The sequence below is a fragment of the Drosophila grimshawi genome, unplaced genomic scaffold, assembly GCF_018153295.1.
Source record: "Drosophila grimshawi isolate 15287-2541.00 unplaced genomic scaffold, ASM1815329v1 contig_1377, whole genome shotgun sequence".
NCBI classification, from domain to species: Eukaryota; Metazoa; Arthropoda; class Insecta; order Diptera; family Drosophilidae; genus Drosophila; species Drosophila grimshawi.
In genome coordinates, this window is record NW_025062900.1 from 10058718 (window position 1) to 10079701 (window position 20984).

At 39.6% G+C, this 20984-nt stretch overlaps 5 protein-coding genes across 6 annotated transcripts; 2 read left to right on the forward strand and 3 right to left on the reverse strand.

The window, feature by feature from the left end:
* Positions 1-691: 691 nt before the first annotated feature.
* On the reverse strand, positions 692-10986 carry LOC6562323 (cytoplasmic protein NCK1). Of its 2 annotated transcripts, none has more exons than XM_032736154.2 (6): positions 10458-10986; positions 4632-5473; positions 3853-4057; positions 2860-3205; positions 2322-2786; positions 692-2237 (listed from the first exon to the last, which is right to left on the reverse strand). In XM_032736154.2, the coding sequence occupies exons 2-6, from the start codon at positions 5062-5064 to the stop codon at positions 2028-2030; spliced, it is 1659 nt and encodes a 552-aa protein (XP_032592045.1). In that variant the 5' UTR covers positions 5065-5473; positions 10458-10986; the 3' UTR covers positions 692-2027. The 2 variants fall into 2 exon arrangements, with proteins under 2 accessions (XP_032592045.1, XP_001988591.1); XM_001988555.3 differs by having other exon boundaries at positions 4632-5132; positions 10458-10932.
* Positions 10987-11307: 321 nt separating this feature from the next.
* On the forward strand, positions 11308-12875 carry LOC6562272 (RCC1-like G exchanging factor-like protein). Its single transcript, XM_001988554.2, has 2 exons — positions 11308-11480; positions 11540-12875. Exons 1-2 carry the CDS (start codon positions 11381-11383, stop codon positions 12805-12807), a joined length of 1368 nt encoding a protein of 455 aa, XP_001988590.1. The 5' UTR covers positions 11308-11380; the 3' UTR covers positions 12808-12875.
* Positions 12876-13111: 236 nt separating this feature from the next.
* LOC6562271 (integral membrane protein 2B) lies at positions 13112-17351 on the reverse strand. Its single transcript, XM_001988553.3, has 3 exons — positions 16876-17351; positions 14703-15435; positions 13112-14186 (listed from the first exon to the last, which is right to left on the reverse strand). The coding sequence occupies exons 1-3, from the start codon at positions 17002-17004 to the stop codon at positions 14032-14034; spliced, it is 1017 nt and encodes a 338-aa protein (XP_001988589.3). The 5' UTR covers positions 17005-17351; the 3' UTR covers positions 13112-14031.
* A 1040-nt stretch (positions 17352-18391) lies between these two features.
* Positions 18392-19476, reverse strand: LOC116805250 (cleavage and polyadenylation specificity factor subunit 4). The gene has a single exon (XM_032736076.1). The coding sequence runs from the start codon at positions 19441-19443 to the stop codon at positions 18499-18501; it is 945 nt and encodes a 314-aa protein (XP_032591967.1). The 5' UTR covers positions 19444-19476; the 3' UTR covers positions 18392-18498.
* A 307-nt stretch (positions 19477-19783) lies between these two features.
* On the forward strand, positions 19784-20926 carry LOC6562270 (post-GPI attachment to proteins factor 2). The gene is made up of 2 exons (XM_001988552.3): positions 19784-20544; positions 20613-20926. Exons 1-2 carry the CDS (start codon positions 19914-19916, stop codon positions 20747-20749), a joined length of 768 nt encoding a protein of 255 aa, XP_001988588.1. The 5' UTR covers positions 19784-19913; the 3' UTR covers positions 20750-20926.
* The last annotated feature ends 58 nt before the right edge of the window (positions 20927-20984 follow it).

A 20984-nucleotide genomic window follows, 5' to 3' on the forward strand; every position in this document is an offset into this window, starting at 1 on the left:
AGTCATGGTCAAAGAAAAAGTTTCACATAGAACTCACCAGTATCAGGAAGGATATGACCGAGTTATAAGATGTTTTCTGTTTTTAAAAAGGTCCTTTCATTTGAACTGCTTGTAGCGTTAACCTATATAAATTAAAGTGCATAATATAAATAGAGGAGAAACACAGTTGATTTATAATTTATTTGATGTATTTTTATTCATTTCCGTTTCGGTATAATTTCTAGTTTGTTCTCTTTCGTTTTAGTACTAGTTGTGTTTAGCAATTGTTTGAAATTACTATAAATTATTTAATCTTTATATATTAATATGTATATATTTATATATATATATAAATATATATATATTTAAAAATTCGCATATGAAATAAAGTCGAAAGTCATTTAAACCCTATGGTTAAACCTGCCATGACCCAACTTTCTGGTCAAGTCTCTCTAAGCGCCCCCATATCAAAGCATTCAAGCTCTAATCGTCCCATCTCCCTTTAGATTGATAACTCTCACTACGTCCCTCACTAATTGCTTAAGCTAAATAAAAAACAAATCAATAATAATATAAAGAAAAACACGGCGAACAAAATATAATTAAAAACAAAATTAAAGCTGGAATCGCTGCCTACTACTTCATAAATATATAGTAATAATTATAATAATAATAATTGTAATAGTAAAGTATAAATAGAAATATATATATATATATATATATATAAAGTATGTATGCATATGTGAAAGTGTGCTTAGGTTAGGCATTGCATCATCAACTGTACAGCATGGCTTATATGCGTATCATATTTTGTATTTATTTATTTATGTTTAATAGGGGGGGATCTCCACTTAAGTATGTGTGTTTTTTCTCGTAAGATGATGATTATGTTTATAATTATGCGGCTAGAACAGATTGTTTAGATATTATTATTATTGGTATTCCGTAAGATTATATGGTAAGATGATAATTTAAAATTGTATTAACAAAAATGACTTGTGTGGGTGTGATGAAGAGTCAGAGGAAACAGGATCTCCTCTTTCACTCTCTCTCTCTCTCTCTCTTTCTCTATCTGTCTTTCTCGATGTCCGGCTAATTAACAAATTATTTAGTTTCTTGCATCGCTTTTTGTTTTTTGTTCTTTTCTTTTCTAAAGTTTAGCAGCTAAGCAGCTTGTGCAATTTTGGTTCTCTGCCTGTTTTCTCATTGCTTGTAAGCTGTTTCCGCCAATATATTTACATACTCGATAAAGTATTGGTTATATGACTGTGGTATTAAATAGATTCTGGGCAAAAGCTTATAAGGCAATTGCAATACACACACGCGCATGGTTAATAGACAAATTGGCTTTATGTGCACTCTCCCGCACACAAATACACACACACACACACACACTCATACAAACACACACATACACACTCACACACGTATAGGCTATCTTAAGTGTTGGGTTTTAAAAGCGCTTTGCTGTGTACACAATAGTTGGCTACAGTGTTTGTTAAATATCATATATCATTATGTATTTATACATATTATAGAGTATGTAAATCGTATAATGCATGTTGACATCTAGAATTGAGTGATAGAATTGTTTACAAAAGGAAGCGAATTGAGAAATCGAAAAGAATATTCAAATTAGTAGGCGATAAAAGCTAGCCGAATTAACTATTAATTAAACGCGAATTATTCCATTTTCTTTTTTGTGTTTTCATAATTTTATAAAAGTACAAAAAGTCTGTTTGTCTATTATATCTTGACCAAAAACGCACATGATCGTGAATCGGGACACAATTAACCGATATATATATATATCTATATATACATACATACTCTGTTGCGAAGCAAAGAACTGAAAGATTTTTGTGGACAACGCGTTGCATTTGTTTTAGCCATGTTTAGTTACGTATTTACGTATTTTCTATATCATTGAAGTTCTGTATGTGTTGTATATGGTATTTATGTATATTACGAGTAATATATAAGAGATTATGGGCCTCATTCCAACCCATTTTTCTTTTTGTTTTGTTGTTTTTTGTGTGGGATGCCATTTACGTGCCATTGGCCTTGGGCAGCGGTCGCACCAGATACAGCTTCTCGCCCTGCTTGTTCGTATAAATGGGCGCTCTTTGGTAGTGCTCAACCAACTGATCCAGCGAATGAAACTTGCGCTGCCCAATGCAGTACATATTCTGCTCGACATGCACACGGAAGTGCTTGTTGCGACCGGGCGCCTTCAAGGAAACCGAGTAATCACCCATCTGTCAAGTGATAATAAGGAAAACAACAAAATTAATCAAATAATCCGTTGGCATTTAGCTGTTACATCAAAAATCTCAACTCACATTAGTCTCGCTGTCTCTGATGAGGAAGTCACCGTCGTGTCCATGGCCATTGAGCACCGTGTCGCATTGGCTGCGTGTGATGGCGCCATAGTACCACGATTTGCCCGCCAAATTCGGACGCTCGATGGGCTGAGCTGGTTGAGTTGATGGTTTGTTGTTGCAGTCGTTACGACGCTCCATGGAATCACCACCGCCACCGTTGCCGGCGGCATTGTTGCTGGCACCGTTGCTGCTGGCGGCGGTGTTGCCGTTGCCAGCATTGCCGCTTGTATTGCGATAGGGTGTGGCCAAGTAGTCGTTCAACTCTTGTAGATAATTGCGTGGAACTAAACCAATTTGTCCTTGATTATTGCGTGCCTTATACCAATCGGGATCGGAGGCGGGCCTATCAACGATCTCGAGACGATCGCCCTTCTCAAACGACAGCTCCTGATCATTGTTCGATGTGAAGCTATACAGCGCCACCTGCAAGGAAGAGTGTGTTAAGCAGTGATTAAGAGAAGCCCATCGCGTGGTAATGATCTTCATTGTTACGTACCACAATGTCCAGCACGTTCTCCGCCATGGCATAGGTATGGATCTCACCATCGTTATCACAATCTTCGGTTGTGTAGTTGCTGGGAAACCAGCCGACCGAGTTGCCACTCTGGCCACGCCACCACCCATCATTTGACTTCTCCAGGATGAGGATGCGTGTGCCTTTGGTGAGCGATAGTTCATCCGGCTGCTGTGCCTGATAGTTGTACTTAACAATGGCGGTGCCAATAGCCTCGGCCGGATCTGGGGGCAAGCGGCGTGACATGGTTGGACTCTCGATTTGGCGCGAGGGCGAACAATTGGGCAGCGTCTTCGAGCCGGAACCCTTTTTCACCTTCTTCTTGATGCTACAATAGAGCCAAACAAATATTTCGATTAATTGTTGAATGTTGAATCGCCTAAGCAACGCAAACGACTTAAAATCCTTAAGAGATTTAACAATAGGTTTTTCAGAGAGGAGTTTTTCAAGACTTGAACCTAATTTTGGTGTTCAGGTGGCAGAGGGGCAGTTTAACCAGTTGGAGGGGTTGTTGGGGTAGTTTTCATTCGTGTGTTGGGTTTTTGGGTATTGTGCAGGGCAATGTATTTTGAAGACATACTACACAGAAAACATAAAAATACCAAAAATACAACTTAAAGCAAATGAGTAAATACAATACGAAAGCCGAAAAGCAGTTGGAAAATTAATTTACAATACATAATACGAGAGAGAGATTAGAAAGCATAAAATAGGAGAAGGAAACAAACTTGTTTTGTTTTTTTTTTGGTTTTTTTTTTTTTTTTTGGTTTCTTATTTCTGCTGAAATCAGAATAAAAAGAATACTTGAATTTTTAGTGAGTTTCAATAACTATGTAGCAATAGTAAGTATATACAACACTTTTGGTGGTGTTTTTGCTCGTTGTTTGGTTGGTTGTTCGGAATTGATTGCAATGATGCAGCGGGGGTCGAGCGACTGCAACCGGAGGGGGGGATGATGATGATGATGAAACGCACCTGTCGAAGAGCGATGGCTTCTCCTTCTTCACATAATTGCTGGGTACATAGCCGGACTGATTGCGACTGTTCTGTACACGCCACCAGTGCTTGGAGTCATCCAGCAGCAGATAGCGCTCATTCTTGCGCAGATCCAGCTCCTGTGCACCCTGGGCTGCATAATCATATTTGGCTACCACGTAGCAAACGTCTTCCTGAGATTTGCCTGCAATAAAGTGTGAAGTGCGTTTTAGTAATCACCAAAGTCATGCAAAATACATAAATATTTATAAATAATAAATCCTAGTTGGTCATAGCTAGCTTTATATAATTGTGTCCTGACTTTGAGCTTTTCTGTAACTGACGCCAATTTGTTAAGCTATAAATATCTATGATTATTCTTTTGAATTTAAGCAAATAATGAAAAACTATTAAGATAGACCTTTGTTTGATATGGAAAGTTAAATGGAATTTTAGTTGCAGACTTGTTTTGAACTCAAATCACGGAATTTTCAGAAAGCCCCAGGAAATCTTTGAATACAATATCATTTTATTAATCAAAGGTATATTAAATATTTTAATTTTAATGAGGGAGAAGCAGAGTATAATAAATTATTATTAATAACTTATTTTCAAGTCGTGATCAGCTATTTTATTTTTTATATAACATTTCTTATTTCTCGAGAATACAAATTTCTATAGATAAAAACTTATGGGAAATTTGTAATCGACTGCAGACTATTTTTGTACATTTGCAAAGATTGCAACAGATGCTGCAAATGGAGAATGTCAGAACTCACCGTGCTTCATGTTGCCCGCCATTGATTGTTGTCCAGCGTTGTTGGCCGTGCCGGCGCTGCAACTGGAGTTGCCGCTGCTGCTGCCGCCGTTGTTGTAGTCAATGATCGGCGCCGGGCAGCCGCTGTTCGCTGGCTGGCCGAAGGTCACACTTTTGTGCTGCTGGGCACTGCAGCTGGAGGCTGTCGACAGTGTGCGATGATGCTGCAGCGATTGCTGCTGTTGCTGTTGCAATTGTTGTTGCAGTTGTTGTTGTTGCTGTTGTTGTTGCTGTTGGAGCGAAGAGTGTCGCTGATGATGCACTGGTGAGGCACAACTTGGATAGTTTTGATGCTGCGGCAGCTGCGGTGGATACTGCGGCGAGCTCGTAGCTGTTGCTGCGTTGCCAGAGGAATTGGGGATGTTGCGCGCAAATCGCTGTGGATATTCCAACATTCCACTGGGTGGGCGGGGTGGCGCCTCTATGGCCTGAGCAGCGAGCTCCTTGGGTGCAATGGGCCTGGCTGCTTCGGAGACAAATTTTGTTTTGTTTTTTCTTTTTTTTCTTTTCGGCAACAAATGACAACAACAACGTAGACGGGTGGCAGTGATAAGTGGTCGTGTTGCAGTTAAACAGCAAAAGCAACAACAACTCTTAAGCAGAGATGATAATTATGATGATTATGTGGATGTTGTTGTTGTTGTTGTTCTTGTTTGTATGATGATGATTGTTGTTTGTTATTATGGTGAGTAGTTGTAGTTGTTGTTGTTACTGTTATACGTGTTACGCAGTGTGTTGCTATTGTTGTTGTTGTTGGTGCTGGTGCTGCATGTTGCCTCCTCCTCAAGCCAACGCATATTTCTGCTGTTGTTGTTGATAGTTGTTGTTGTTGTCGATAGTTGTTGTTGTTGTCGATAGTTGTTGTTGTTGTTGTGCGGTGGGCGGCAAATTAAACGTTACGAATGCGGCGAAAATGCAAAAATAAACAAAGATGTGAAAGAGAAAACGTAAAAAATACGAAGAAGAAACAATTGTAAAGAAGATGGAAATTAAAGCTCTGTGTGTGTGTGTGTGTGTGCAAGTGTGTGTGTGTGTGTATGTGTGTGTGTGTGTGCAAGTGTGTGTGTCTATGTCTCATTCAAAAAAGCATTTGCGCGAAAGCATTTAAAATCTATGGCTTAATTGTACATTAAATACATACATATATATATATATATATGTATATATCTATAAATAAAATAACATTGGCATAAAAAAGTTAAATATACATAGACATATATAGAAAAAGGAATAAAACGGGCCTTCGAGCAGGGATATGAAAGAGAACTGATGAAAGTGTGTGTAAGGGATGATAATGATTGATGATGATGATGATGATGATGATAATGATATTGGATATATGTATCTTTAGGCAACTGCAACTGGCCAGCAGGCGGCAGGCAGCTGGCCAAGCGAGAGTTGGAGGCAAGTGAAAGTTGCCCCCAACGCAAATGGGGCAACACTCTGATTTGAAAAGTCGTAATTGAATTCAATAAATAAAATACAAAAAATCAAGCAAGAATTTTTAAATGCGCGCTGACGCTGCTTAAATACCCTACACATAATACTCAGAACTTTAGACAAAATTATTAGTGGTTTACCAGCACTTTTATAAAAACAAACAAGTTTATCATAAACAAAATCGATCGATTGCATTTAAATATAAAAAAAAAGAATTGTAATTCGTAAATATTAAAATACTGTAAATGTATTCGTAAATTCTAAAATTCCATCGTTAAAGTTACGCTTCCGTTTCCGGTTTGACACCCTGTATATAAGGCAAAAATTTGCTGGCGATTATTCTACAGTTATATGCAGACAAACAAGACAATAATGACTCAGTTCAGTTGTGTTGATCAATATTATATATATACATATAGACGCTATCAGCTCGTGACAAAAAGGGTATAACAACAAGCTGGAGACAGACATAAAAACCACTTGGTTTTAATTGATGAATTTTCAATTGACTTGGCAATGCGTCTGTTGTATAGTTGTGTATAGCTGGCGGGTCAGCCAGCAGTCCAGCAGTGGTGCAACCGCAATAACGATAACAGAGATGGAGAAACAAAAACCAAAAAAAAACACAGCTCGCCATTTACTGTCAAACACAACTGAGATTTAAGCCTAAGCAATGGGGCTGGCCCCAAACGACCAATCGCTCGATGAGTCACAAACAGGTATTGGAATTGGAATTGAAATCGGACTCGGAATTGGTTTTCGCGTACTTAACAAAAGAGACAAATCAACTATCAACTAAGCTGAGCAAAGAAAATAAGAGGAAGAAAAAACAGAAGGAATATCTGCATGAGAAAGAGAATGAGGCATGAGGCCAGTTTACGTAATGCCGCAAAAGGTAACAGCCAAGTGACAAGGCAAGGGATAATGACAGTTTGTCGCTTAAACTATTGAGGTTGTTGGCCAAAGCATAGCCAAAGTCAATGTCAAACAGCCAATGGCCACAAACACACAAAATATGAAAGATCAATAATTATGAGGGCCAATAGGCATTTGGTGATTTCACTTTTGCCTCTTAGCTGCCAGTTGGCCAACAAAATATAAACGTCAATATGTGTCGAGAGTTGAAGGTCGCAAATGAGACGCCAAATTCTGTATAGCTTAATTAGCGTTTAGGCCAAAAAAACGTCTGCACATAAAACATTTCGCTTTTAGACTACATCATATATGCATATAAATAAAATGCTGTCATCAGCGATAAGAGTGAGTTTCGTGTGTTTCGTGGGAAATGATAGAAAATGTGTACGGTGTGTGAAGGCGAAAGCATTTTTTTTTTAATATTATTATTTTTCTTTCTTCTTTCTTTGTTTGACAAAAAAAGAATCTTGCTTCCGTATCGCTTGCAGCGTTTCCGTCTAATTGGGGGCTTTTTTTTCGGTTCGTTTCGTTTTCACTCACGGTGTGTGGCCTCGAGTGAGAGCTGAGTGTACTTAATGACAAACCTTAGAATCACTTGACAATTGGATAAGCGTAATCATGTTCATTGCAAAGCTCTTGCTAGCATTAAGTAACAGCAGATTTAAGAGGAACAACATTGTTATCAGAGAGAAGATAAGGTTTGCTTCGACAGCTAAGAGTTCACATGAATTTATTATGGGATTTCTTGGCACTTTGCAAGGAATTTATAAAATATATACTACAACTTAGCCAACATTTTTATTTAATTTAATTTATTTAAATAAATTTGTAAGACTTCATTCTGATTTATATACTAAAAGGAATGAAGTCAAAGATTACAGTCAATCGAAAAAAGACTTCTTTGATTATTAAAAATATTTCATAATATATTCAACATTTTTGCTAACCGTCTTCAAGTTCATGGTAAAGTTCATTGCTAAATTAAAGTGCCTTCATGTGCTCTTTATGTGCTTTGCAATAGATTGTAAATATTTTGTAGAATTGTGTCAACGCCACATCAATTAGTAGTCAAGTTGTTGTCTTCCCATTGGGAAGTGGGCAATGCGTGTCAGAAAATGTGTTGGAATTGTTTAATAATTCAATGATCTCGATTGTTTATTCTCTGCAATCAAATGAAACTGAAATTAAATGAAATGAAAGCGCCAGAAATGCTGAGCAGAAAGTTGTACAAAATCAATTTCAGTGGAACTTCATTGAATCATCGAGGGAGTTCACTTCAAATGCTTTATATCTAAAATGTCTGACTACGCTTACAACATTGATGGCATTCAACTGAAACCCCTATCAATCTTCAACTGTGAATTGACAGTCCATTTTGTGTTAGCAAACATTTCGTTTTGTTTGAGCTGTAAACATCATGTATCTACTATTTGCATTGTAAATATTTGGAATGCAGATAAAGCGACTCCCAGTTGTTGCAGTTAACGAAAACATGTGAAAACCAAATCAAAATGCAAGATTATGTTTGTGTTTATGTTAATTTTGTACAGTGTAGCGAAGAGATACATCTGAAAACGCTAAGCGATTTGCCACCAGCTGGAGTTGCTGCGAGGCAAGGCTGAGGCATTGAAATGCTTGGATGGTTTCTGTTTATGGCCATTGAACTATTGCCTCGACAGACGGACAGATGGACAGACAGACAGACGGACAGGCAGGTTAAGTAGCTGCTGCTAGTGCTTCTTTGATATTCGTATTTTGTCGCATTTTCTGTCCGACAAGGTGGCTTTGTCTTTGGGATTTTTGGCTTTTGGCTTTGTGCGGCGACAGTTCGTCAAAGTGAAAATAAAAAGAGTTGCGCACGTGCTCATCGGCAATTTATGAGGCGGAAAGTTGCTTAGACAACGGAAAGGAAATGCTCTCGTTCCATTCAACGGACTGAAGACGCAGCGACCATATCCAGAAACACTCAAAAGTGGCCCTAAAAATTATTGAGTTACTAATTCCTCAAACCGAAAAGCAATGCACGAAATTGTTAACATTATTATTTCAAATCTATTTGTGGGGGGATACACAGACAACAGACAAGAGACAGGCTCTTAAATCACAGAAAATGGAGCACAAAAAACAACAACAAACTGACGAAGAATGGGAGTGGGAGTAGGGAGAGTTGGGGGAATGGGGCGGTGTTATCACCAGCCAAAAGGGCAGCAGCCACAAGCGACTCGGGGGCATAACTAGAAACATATGTCTTTGTATATGTATATGTGTGTGTATGTGTGTGCTCATATATTATGTGTGTGGGGAGTGAGAACGGAACTCAATTCAGTTGCAGTTCGAGTTGATTTAGTTACAGTATTTGCTCGATACAGGGAAGGCGCGGCGACTGTAAAACTAATAAATAACTCGTATTTTCGCATGTTATATTTATTTAATTGAGTAAAATTGATAAATAAATAAATAACTCGCATTTTCTCATGTTATATTTTTGTAGTTATGCAATATAGATCAATTAATAAATAACTTGCATGTCATATTTTTCAAATCACATAATAAAATATGTAAGAATTATACTCAATAATTAAACAATCATGCAGAAGGGATTCTAATAAGAAGGGATGCTATTTATCGATAGATTACTGTATATTTCGCGCAGCTGTTGTTGCTGTTGTTTAAGTTTGAATTTAGAACTGAATTGATGCTGAATGTGAAGAGAGAGAGAGAGAGAGAGAGAGAGAGAACGAGAACAGAAACCTGTGACATGTGTATTTTGGGTCGTGGGTTGTGAACTGCGCCCCGAAGCGAACTGCGCATACTTAAAACAAGAGGATGTTCGGGGCGGTGGTTGTTTGAACGGTTAGGGGATGTGGATGGGAGTTGATAGGAGGTGGGCAAAGCAGCACAGACTGACTGACACATATACATAGCCTGGGGCGGTACGCTGCTGCATGGTTACAAAAAAAAAACAAAAACAACAAAAATCTGCAAAAGAAATCCGAGTGTAAAACACGAACACCCGTTGCACAAAAAATAAAAAGGACTGCGCTGGAAGAGAGACCACGAAAAGGGGGTGGCTTTGCTGGGCACGTCCAACTGAGCGAGAGTGAGAGAAAGCGAGATAGAGAGAACAGAGAGTGGCACAAACACCTTCATAATATGTGTGTTATCCTGGAAAAGAACCGTTTTGGGCCGGTGGTGCAGAGCAATCGAACAGTTCTCTCGTTAATCGATAAATATGCAAATGCTAAGATGAGAGACAGAGCAGCAGCAGCAACGCAACTGACTAAAAACCAAACATAACAAATGAGAGAGCGAGAATGATGATGCAGTGAGAGCGCGAGTAATAGATAGAAACACACAGAGACAGAGAGAGAGAGAGAGCGAGACACATAACAGGAGCTAAACAGGAGCAGCCGTATATTTTGTGTGTACCTACCGGAGACGAAAGTTTTTGGCGACGGCAACGACGACGACGGCGATGACGACGACGACGACGACGAGGGCAACTCCTAGCAGCAGCCAACGGCCCCAGCCCTTTGTGCAGCAGCAGCGGCAGCAGCGACCATATAAAAAATGCACTTTCTTCACTTTTACTGCGAACAAGATTTTTTGCCAAATGTTTTTAGGCGTTTGCCAACCAAATTTTTGTATTGCACTCTTCACACACTCTCACAATGATAATAATAATAATACTAATACTTTAAATGTACATTATGTGTACATCTGTTAGTGTGTGTATATATATATTATGCTGGCCAGTTGAAAATCAGTCGGCTCAAACTTTTACTTTTCACTTTTGACACTTTTCGTGTGTTACTTAGGACGCCAGCGCACTTTTGTGCATTTAATTAATGCATTTAATAACTTTTGAAGCAATAATCCGCGTTTGATTATCACTTTTCTTAACAATTCTACCGGAGCAACTTCTTCGTCGCTCTCTACAATTTCGATAGTTTTACTGTGTCGCCCACATCGATATTTGCAATGTTGGTCGCATCGAGTACATAATGCAAACAGCTGTGGCATCGATATAGTAGTGATGGTATTTGCTTTTATAAAACGATATCATAAGTATCGTAATATTGTGCAACTAAATTTGAAAAATTGTATTTTCATATTATGATGCAAACACACTATTGAGAAGAAGCCAATAGTAAAATTTTATTATCAAAGGGAAAGATGAGATGTGAACTAGGGGATTAATAATTCCTACAGTTACTTCAAAAAAATATAAGACTTTTACAGTTCAGTGTCATGGATATATATCGATAATTGGTTTGTTTTTGTTCACACCATTGCAATGTGATCAGTGCATTTGGCTTATTTATTCAAAATACCGCTAACAAGATAAGCTTAAGTATGTTACATAGCGTGAAAGCGGTAACTCATCGTCTGGCCCGTCAGTACACAGCAAAAGCGAATCGAAGCATCTTGTCACAGGACATAAAAAAAATTAAAAGTAAAGCCAATAATCAGATTTATATGAGGGGTTAAATGAATGACATTTTTCTCGTTTAGATTATGAGCCAAAGATCTCGGGCACGCACGCCAATCGGGTCTATGTGTGGGGCTTCCAGGAGACTGGTGCCCTCGGTCTACAGACGAACGTGAAGAAGGCTCAGGAGCGCTACACAGAAATGGTTCATCATCCGACACGGCTGCAGTTCTCCAACAACAATGAAATAACGGATGTAACAGCCGGCTACGGATTTACGGCGTACGCCGTAAAGCGTTCCGATGGCGAGACTCTGTTTGGTAGCGGACTCAACACAGACTCACAACTGGGCTTTCAGGTCAAGGGCAATAGCAAGGATCCCGCCAATCTGGATGTCATCATTTATCCCACAGCCATAAAACTGCCCAGGGAGCAGGGCGAAACGGATGAGGATATGCAGGTGCGCAGCATGTCCTCGGGTCGAGCCCATCTCGTTGTGGTCACACAAAATGGCACCGTCTTCACCATGGGCAACAATTCGTATGGCCAATGTGGACGCTCCATCATCGAGGATGAGCGCTATACTGCAAGTGCCCTAATAAATCGAATACCCCAGGCGGACATCTGCGGGGCAGAGGATGAAATTGTTGCCGTTGAGTGCGGCCAGGATCATAGCTTGTTTCTCACCAAGTTGGGGCGAGTCTACAGCTGCGGCTGGGGCGCCGATGGGCAGACAGGACAGGGAAACTATCACACAGCTGGACAGATCACGCTGATTGCCGGCGACATTGAAAAGGAGCGCATTGTGCGCGTCGCTTGCTCCTCGGACTGTGTGCTGGCGTTGAACGAGCAGGGCGACATCTTTGGTTGGGGCAACTCGGAGTATGGTCAGCTGGATGATTCGGTTGATGCCGAGACACAGATCTGCACACCAAGAGCTCTCACGCTCACCAAGGGCATTGGCAAAGTGAAGGATGTGGCTGCCGGTGGCTCCTTTTGTATGGCACTCAATGATCAGGGTCTTGTCTACACCTGGGGCTATGGCATCTTGGGTTTTGGGCCAACCGTGGAGCAGTCGTCGAAGCCACAGCATCTCCTCCCACCATTGTTTGGACGCAATGATTTCAGTAATGCAACAACTGTGATTTCCATTGGATGCGGTGTCTTTCACATGGGCGCTGTGAACTCCGATGGTGATTTGTTTATGTGGGGCAAGAATCGCTTTGGCCACCTCGGTTTGGGCCACAAGAAAGATCAGTTCTTTCCCTTCAAGGCGGCCATCAATGGCAAGGTGACAAAGGTGGCCTATGGAGTGGATCACACGATAGCCTTGTGCAGACCACATATATAGAACCAAATGTAAAATGTACAATAATCGCTCGAAAATTAAAACGCTCCCAGAGCTGATTCTAATTTAAATTAATATTTATAAATGATTTTAAGCAAACAAAATCAATGTTTTTTTTATAGATATTATATATATTTTAAATGTAATAATTTATGTAGAGCAGTTGTTGAAAACAGAGGGAAAATAAAAGTAAACAAAAATATATATGGTTCTTAAAAGTAAAAGTTGTAGCTTCTGTACATTTCTATAATGTTCGGCAAGTTCTAATATACGAGCGATCACTGTAGCAATAAAAATAATCAAACAGTTGCTTGTTTAAAGATCACAAATTCGCGTTTTAATACATTTAAATCGATTAAAGAACATTTAGATTAATTTGGTTTTCTGGTTGTTGTTGTTGTCTGATAATTTAGTTTTTTGTTTGTTTTGTTTTTCTTTCGTCTTCATTGCAAATGTAAATAGCGATTTTTTTGTTTTTGAATTTTTGGTTTTCAATTTTTCGATTTGTTGTTCTATATAAATAATTGTTAGCTCACGTACGCATTTATAGATATAGAGTTAAAGAGTATATATAATATAAAATATGTACTTGGAATTGAATGCAGTGTGTATTTATATGTATCAAGTGGTTGGGTTTATCTTTTCTTTTCTTTTTCTTTTGCTTGTTTTTGTTTTCTTTATTGGGGCTTAGCTATCCTTATTTCAATATACAATAGAAAGTTCTGCAGCAGCAATTCTAAAACCGCGACTTTTATTAATGTCATTTTCCACCTGCGCCGCCTTGGACACATCCACAATTCAATCCACAAATTGCCCACTCGCTTTTTGTTTTTGTTTTTTTTCTATCTGTATTTGTCACAAATTTCGTCAATCGCATTTAAATTGCTTTCTAGGTACATTTCTTAATAGGGTCTATTATTTTATATATGATTCGCTATTTTCTTAAGCTCAGCTCAACGAGTATTCCACGTCGAACCGCTTGTCCAATATTATGATGTATAATTCGGTCTTATGTTTTTTTTTTCTTTTCTCGAAACTACAGACTACAAGAATGGAGCTGTTCGCCCCACAGAAGATCATCGTTAAATACACACACGTTTTCTCTGACTGAAATCTATACTATTTTCTTTTTTTTCTTGTTTTTTTTTGTTGATTTTTAGTTTTTTTTTTGTATGTCTTTTGTATGTTATTGATTTAAAATATTTGTTGCGCACGACCAACCAGAGCTCAAGCTAATTGCTTCTGCTGCTGCGACTGGGACTCGTTCGCCTCGTAGGCCTCCACCTCGGCTATGTTGGACAGATCGTACTCAATGACGCCCTTGCCCATGAACGCGGCATACTTGCCGGCATCGGGTAGAGGATCAGCCGAGCGCTTGGCCACTGCAAAAAGAAACAGAAATTAGAATAGAATAGCGATATCGTTTAAGCTTAGAATTGGGAATCATTGCTCCTCCTCTAGCATACATAGTACTCTACAATTTTTCATTCAATTCTCAATTAATCAATGTATTATTTGAAAGGTCAAAGGTATGAATGAATGTTTGTGGTATGTGTATGTAGATGAATGTATGTATGAATGAATGTATGTATATATAAATGAATGTATGTATGCACGTTTGTATACAGAAAATGCTTGTTTTAATATATGTATATATATATATGAATATACTTAATTGATCTGATCGAAATTCATAGACGTTAAATATTATGTCAAGGTAAATACATTCCCAATAAGAAATATATAGCTTTAGAATTGTGGTTTTTATTGCTATCGGAAATCGATTTGTATCGATATTTGCAAGAAAGGGGAAATTAAAGGGAATAAAAAGCAGCAGCTATGCAAAGCTTATATAGCTACTACAATCATTAGACGATAATAGTTATTTGGATGCTCACCTCCAGAGACAAACTTCTCCATCATGTAGACCTTCATGTCGTAGCACTCATTGGCAATACGCTCGGAGATCAGCGACAGATCCGTGATGCGAGGAGTAATCACTCGCATAATGCGTCGCACATGCTCCGTATCAATGTTGTAGTAGCCCGACCCCATTTTCTTCATGAGATCAACAATGCTGCTTGGTGGCAGGGTGGTGTCCCGATCCAGTGGCATTATGAAGCACCGATTGGTGGTCGTGTCAATGATGGCTGACTGGTTCTCCTTGAAGTCATGCATGAAGCGACCCTGGCGACCATCCTTAAAGTCAGGCACATCGATCTTGGCAAATCCATCATCATCACTGCTATCCAGTTCGATCTCCTCGCGGAAGAAGTTATCGTTGACCAGCTCGTCGACATTGAAGGCACCGCTGCTGCTGCTGCCGCCAACACTTGAGGCACTCAGCTGCGGCATCAGCGACTTCCAGTTGAGGGTGAATGCGTCTTCGTTGCGTTGATAGAAACGTGGCAGCTCCATCGAGTCCTCGGCATAGGGTATATCGCATAGGGCATGATAACGCATGCTAGCATGATTCGGTGCATAGAGACGGTACAGTGTCCAGCCCCCGAGGACACCCATCAGCATCACGATCACAGCGATCAGGAACAGGAGAAACGACTTCAGACAGTTGTACTGCGGCCGATTGAATACCATCGACTCTGTGTCCGCATCGCTATACGCTATTTTAGGCTGTGTTCAAATAAAGCAATAAATAAATAATCATTACTAATCATTACTTGTGCTTTGTCGACACATCAAAGTATAACAAATTATATAAACTTGAATCAATGCGAACAATTGAATATCAATGTCAATTAAGCATTATTCCTTTTTGAAATTGTATTAGTTTATTTTTGCTTTTTAATTACTGCTGCGTAAATTACAAAACCAATTTGAAAATATTTACTATGTACGTTATAATGGCTTCTATGTTGTTTTCTTATCTGTTATGCCCAAACAATTTTGATAATATTATTATTTATGGTTCTGCAGGGTTCAGAAGTTATAGTTTTTATTTTAAATGCTTTTCACGTCTAAGATATAAAGTTCTTATTTTAGGCGAATAAGCTGTTAAACAATTTATTTAATTGATAATATAAATAATCACAATGGTAAACATTAAAATTGGAATTAAGTTACGCATTTTCAAGGATTTTATATTCAAAATGGTTTTCAGAAATTCTAATCGTTTTCACATATTTGTAGCCGAAACGTTCTAATGGCAATTCCACATGTGACTAATTGTCATTTTACCAGCCCTACATTTCGCTTATCAGTGTCGATATGAATAATGTAAATAAACAAAAGTATTGCGTAAACTTTTCGCATTAAATACATACATACATACATATGTATGTACAATATCTAAAAACTCTATACTTAGCAAGAATTTCACTTTAAGCGTAATGCATATGTACATATATATGTATATATATATAAATTGTGCATATGTGAACTTATCGGTAATGAGCAAAGTGCAAAATTTTCTAGCTTTTGTGCTGCGACAGCAGCAGCGCAATTGGAAAAAACGGCAAACAAAGCGAAATACAACAAAAAAGAAAACACAAAATGCATTTATATGCACGCACGCACACACATACATACATACATACATATGTGCATATGCATATGAGTAAATGCTTACTGGAAAAACTTGTGCTGGAATCATTCGCAGTGAAGCACAAAAGTAAAAGATATTAAAGATTAATCCCCACACATACACACATAAGGAAAAAAAGGGGAATAGGGCATAAGGGGAACGAAACGAAGTCGGGCAATGCCAAATGCTGCGCGGCCTCAAAACGTGTGAAGGAGAAAGAGTGCAAGGACACACTGGGAATTCCAGCATGGAAAAATCGATAGATATGCATGCTGCTGAGAGCACGCATACACGCATACATACTTATGCATGTACATAGAAAATCACACAGTAAGAGACGCCTACACACACACACACGCGCACAGAGAAACACGCGAAGGCGAATGAAAACGAAACTTGTAGCTGCTGAATTGGCACGAAGGACACAGGAAATAGGGCTGGCTGACAAGGACACACACGATTGCGCAAAAAAAAGGGAAGCAAAATAGGCTGTCGCTTATGCTGAAAAAAAAGCGAAACGAAACACTTACACTGATTAATGAGCCGTGATGCATCATGGATTCATCATTGAGGTGCAAGGGCAGCGGCACCTTCTCCAGATCCTTCTTTTCACCCGTTAATTTAGCCAGAATCGTCATTTTTACGTTTTTCAATAGCATGTATTTCAGTTTGATGAACCACAAACAGCGCTAGCGGCAATAATTTTGATTGAAATTTAGCTTTCAATTATCAATTCCAGTTCACCAAAAAATCCCAAAAGTTGTGTAAAAATCTCCACTCTCTGCGATGTTTACTCTTCAATTATACTTTTCACTTTGTTTTGTGTGCGCAGCGAACTACGTAGCAAGCAAACCGATACATTTCCACCAGCCTGCATCAGCGATATCGAGTTGCGTGTTATCGATGCAGTGAAAGACGCAGCTAACTTCTATACATTTCTAAAATACTGTAACACGTCCAGCTGTTTCCCAGTAGGCAACCTCGGCTAGCTCAGTATTCCCAGGGTGGAGTAACTCCAACATTGCCCGTGGACGGTAGACTCCAAAATTAAATCGACCTACACAACACTACATAAAGACCTACATACACACACAAAACAAACGAAGCAGCTGGCAGACCTGGTGTTTATGGCCACGACGTACCCGCCCATCCTGAAATGGGCCTGCACGGATTTGGTTTGCCTTTCGCCATTAAAGTTGAATTGACGATTAATTTGCTCTATGCTCCCGGCGATTCTTCCCTCCATTAAACTCACTCACAAATCATTATCTTTCCTAATAATTTATTAACAGAAATTATCCGATATAACTATGTAATGACAAAACTTGCCGCTAGGTAGCGCTATACGTTTTAAGCGGCAATTCAATTTTAAATTGAATATCCTACCTTATTAGAGCTCTAACATAAGGATTCATAGTTAAATACATAAATATTTTTCTACATTTAACAACTACTTAAGTACTTGGAATGTGGACCGGATGTGCTGAAGCACTACGCCTGGGGCGCACTCACCGGCTTAAAAAAATAAATATCTGCTTCTCCACAAAGCACAAAATATAGAGGAGGGTTCGTGCACTCCCAAGGATATACCAATCTTCGTTCGCATGCCACAAATCTATCAATTTTTGATTTTTGAAATTTTGAAAATACAAACTATCAATTTAAAGTTAAACTCAACACATATTGTGATTAAATCAAATGCTTTTTGGGTTGGCAATTTTCACGATGGCTTTGAATAAAGAATCACCCGAACAAAAATTCTTATTGCAAAAAAATTAAATCTATTCAGCTGCTTTTAAAAACTTTAGATCCTTTAAAAATATACAATTTATTAAATAACTATTGCAGATATTGACAAAAAAGAATTATCAAACGGTCCAAATCGAATAATCGCTCAAGTTTACGAGAGATTACTGTAAATTAAAAGATTACATCAGGCAGCAATTAGTGGCGACTTACAAAGCCCAAATGGAAACAATTCGATTTCAACATATCGATATATATGACTGTTACGAACTATCGCATGAATAGAATACATGACAATGCTTGATGGTTTGACGGAGATTTAATCTGTACTACTAACTGAATACTTAGATGTACAATAATATATGTGTGTTTGTGTGTCTGTATCGGGACTATCGGGGAATTAAGCACTATTTATGACTATGTTGATTTGATAGGAAGGCCAAATGGCCCTTGGGGCACTTGTTAGCATAGTGTCCCTTGTGTCCACACTTGTAGCAGGTGATCTCCTCCAGCGGCGTTGGCACTTTTATAAACGCCGGTGGCGGATGATTAGGAACAATGCCACCAACACCACCGCCACCACCACCACCGTCATCATTATTGTCGCCACTGTGATCCATGGCGTTGATATTATTGCGATGCTCCATGCTGCCCACGTATTGTTTGCACGAGTTCGCCTTGTGTCCCAATTCGCCACAGTAATGGCAGGTGGGCAGTTTCTTGTGCAACTGATCCTTGCTGAGATCAGCAAGTGGCGGCAGCTCAAATCGGGGATGCATATGCTTACAATTAGGGCCATCCGGACAGAAGCCGGCCAGGTAGTTCATGCAGAGGACACGTCGCAGATGCTGATGCCGGCAGTGGGGGCCGTGGCGACAGAATCCACGTTTATACCACGGACAGTCCTTCACCTTGCTCTGCGGATCGATGTGCAGGAATGGGCACTCCTTGTTGTGGCAGGCATTGAACCGGGAGTAGAAATAGCATTCCGGCATCTTGGTCATATCGTATTCGTGCAGAAACTCGCACTGATCCCCCTTCTTGCACAGGCCGCGCAGCCAGTGCTTGCAGACGATGGTGCGATCTCCGCGTATATGTCGAAAGGGACAGGCGCTTCCCTTGTCGCATTCCTGGCCACTCTTTGTAATGAAATTGCAGACGGCAGCGATGGATTTGTCCATGCCATAGAACGGCAGCGGAATGGCGCCCACCTGCTCGATCAGGTCGCGTTCCGCCTTGAACTGCAGGCTGTTCACATTGGCCAAAAGTAGCTCCATCTCGTGTCGGGCACTTTTCGCATTAACAATAAAAATATAAATGAAGCGCGTTGTTTGGGATGTTTTTTTTGGCATAACACACGCCAGTTTATCGATATTGACGTTGCATTGCGCTAAGAGTATCGATGCTTTCACAAAAAAAGCTAGTATGCTGTTTACTATGATTTTTCGATTGCAATGAAACGTAACACGTATACAGTTTAAATGGACAGCATGGAACCCGACCTTAAACTTAGCTCAAGCAATTATTTATTTAATATAAAACGAACTTAATATAAAACCTCATTCATGTTTCCTTAAAATAAGAATTACTATATTATTTTATACAGTGTGCAGTTAAATTGTGGGTGGAGAATTTATCATGCCTGCATGCCAACGTACCTGCCATTGCCATTTGTTTACGCGCCGTCGTCCGCAAGCAACATGAATATCCGGCTAAAAGGTTAAATAACGGTTAAAGCGTGCAAAATTATGTGAGAGCGCCACGCCCGCCAAATTACCTGGACCCAAAAGAATAAAAAAAACACATCCGCCAGGTCGTTGCCATGCTGCCGACATACGAGCGTCTCAACGATCCGAAAAAGGTCTTCTTTCGCCTTCCCTTTGCCCGGCTCTCGGTTATTGCGCTCAGTTTACCGCTGGGCGCCTTCTGTTTCTGTGTGGTTTGGTCGCTGCTCAATGATTTTGTGCGCTCCACGTTTACACATTGCGACGTGGCCAACTATTTGCCATCGGTCTCGGCGGCAATTGGCAACTATGAGCCACAGAAAACAGTCTGGCGTTTGGCAATCTTTTTGCATTTGCCACTGCGCCTGACGGTTGCCAAGATGTATTTGGGCTATTACAGGGAGCACATTCGACGCAATCGTCGCATGTTCGGCATTGTCGCCTGCACCCTGAATGTTATCGAGGATTTCGCGCTCTTCTCTCTGTCGATGTGGACATCGGCGGATAACTATGAGATACATCGGAATTCATTTGTGGTATTTATCGCATGCAGCGAGTGCTATATGCTAATCTCCTACCTGTTGAACAGGAGCGCCAGGAAGGTGGTCCTGCTGCCGCACGAGGAGAAATCACTGCGCTACAAGCGCAATCTTTTCCTAATTAATGTGATCGCTTTCGCTCTAGCCGGCTACTGCTTTATGCGGCACAATGCTCGCTGCGAGGCGGGTGGTAAGCAAATAATAAATATCTAATCCTGTACATATACTCCATTAATCCATTCCTCCGTCGCTCCACAGTCTACACATTCTTTGCTCTGTTCGAGTATATTGTGGTGCTTACGAATATGGGCTTCCATATGACGTCGTATTGGGATTTTTATGCATTGACCGTTGTCTGCGATGCCAGGAATGGTATCTATTTATCGAATTTGTAGCTTGCCTGAGGAGATTCTCTACGTCCATGTTCAACGTCACGATTCCGGCGTATATTCTGTACATATGCGGTATTAGCTTAAGCTCAAAAGTTTACTTAATTTTTTAAACCAAAAAATAATTGTCACTTAAATAAGTAAAATGAAAAATGCAGCAGTCGATTTAATCCGACTAAAAAATACTCTGTTTTATTGTAATCATATTAGTCTCTTTAAAGAGAGTTGAACTTCAAAATAA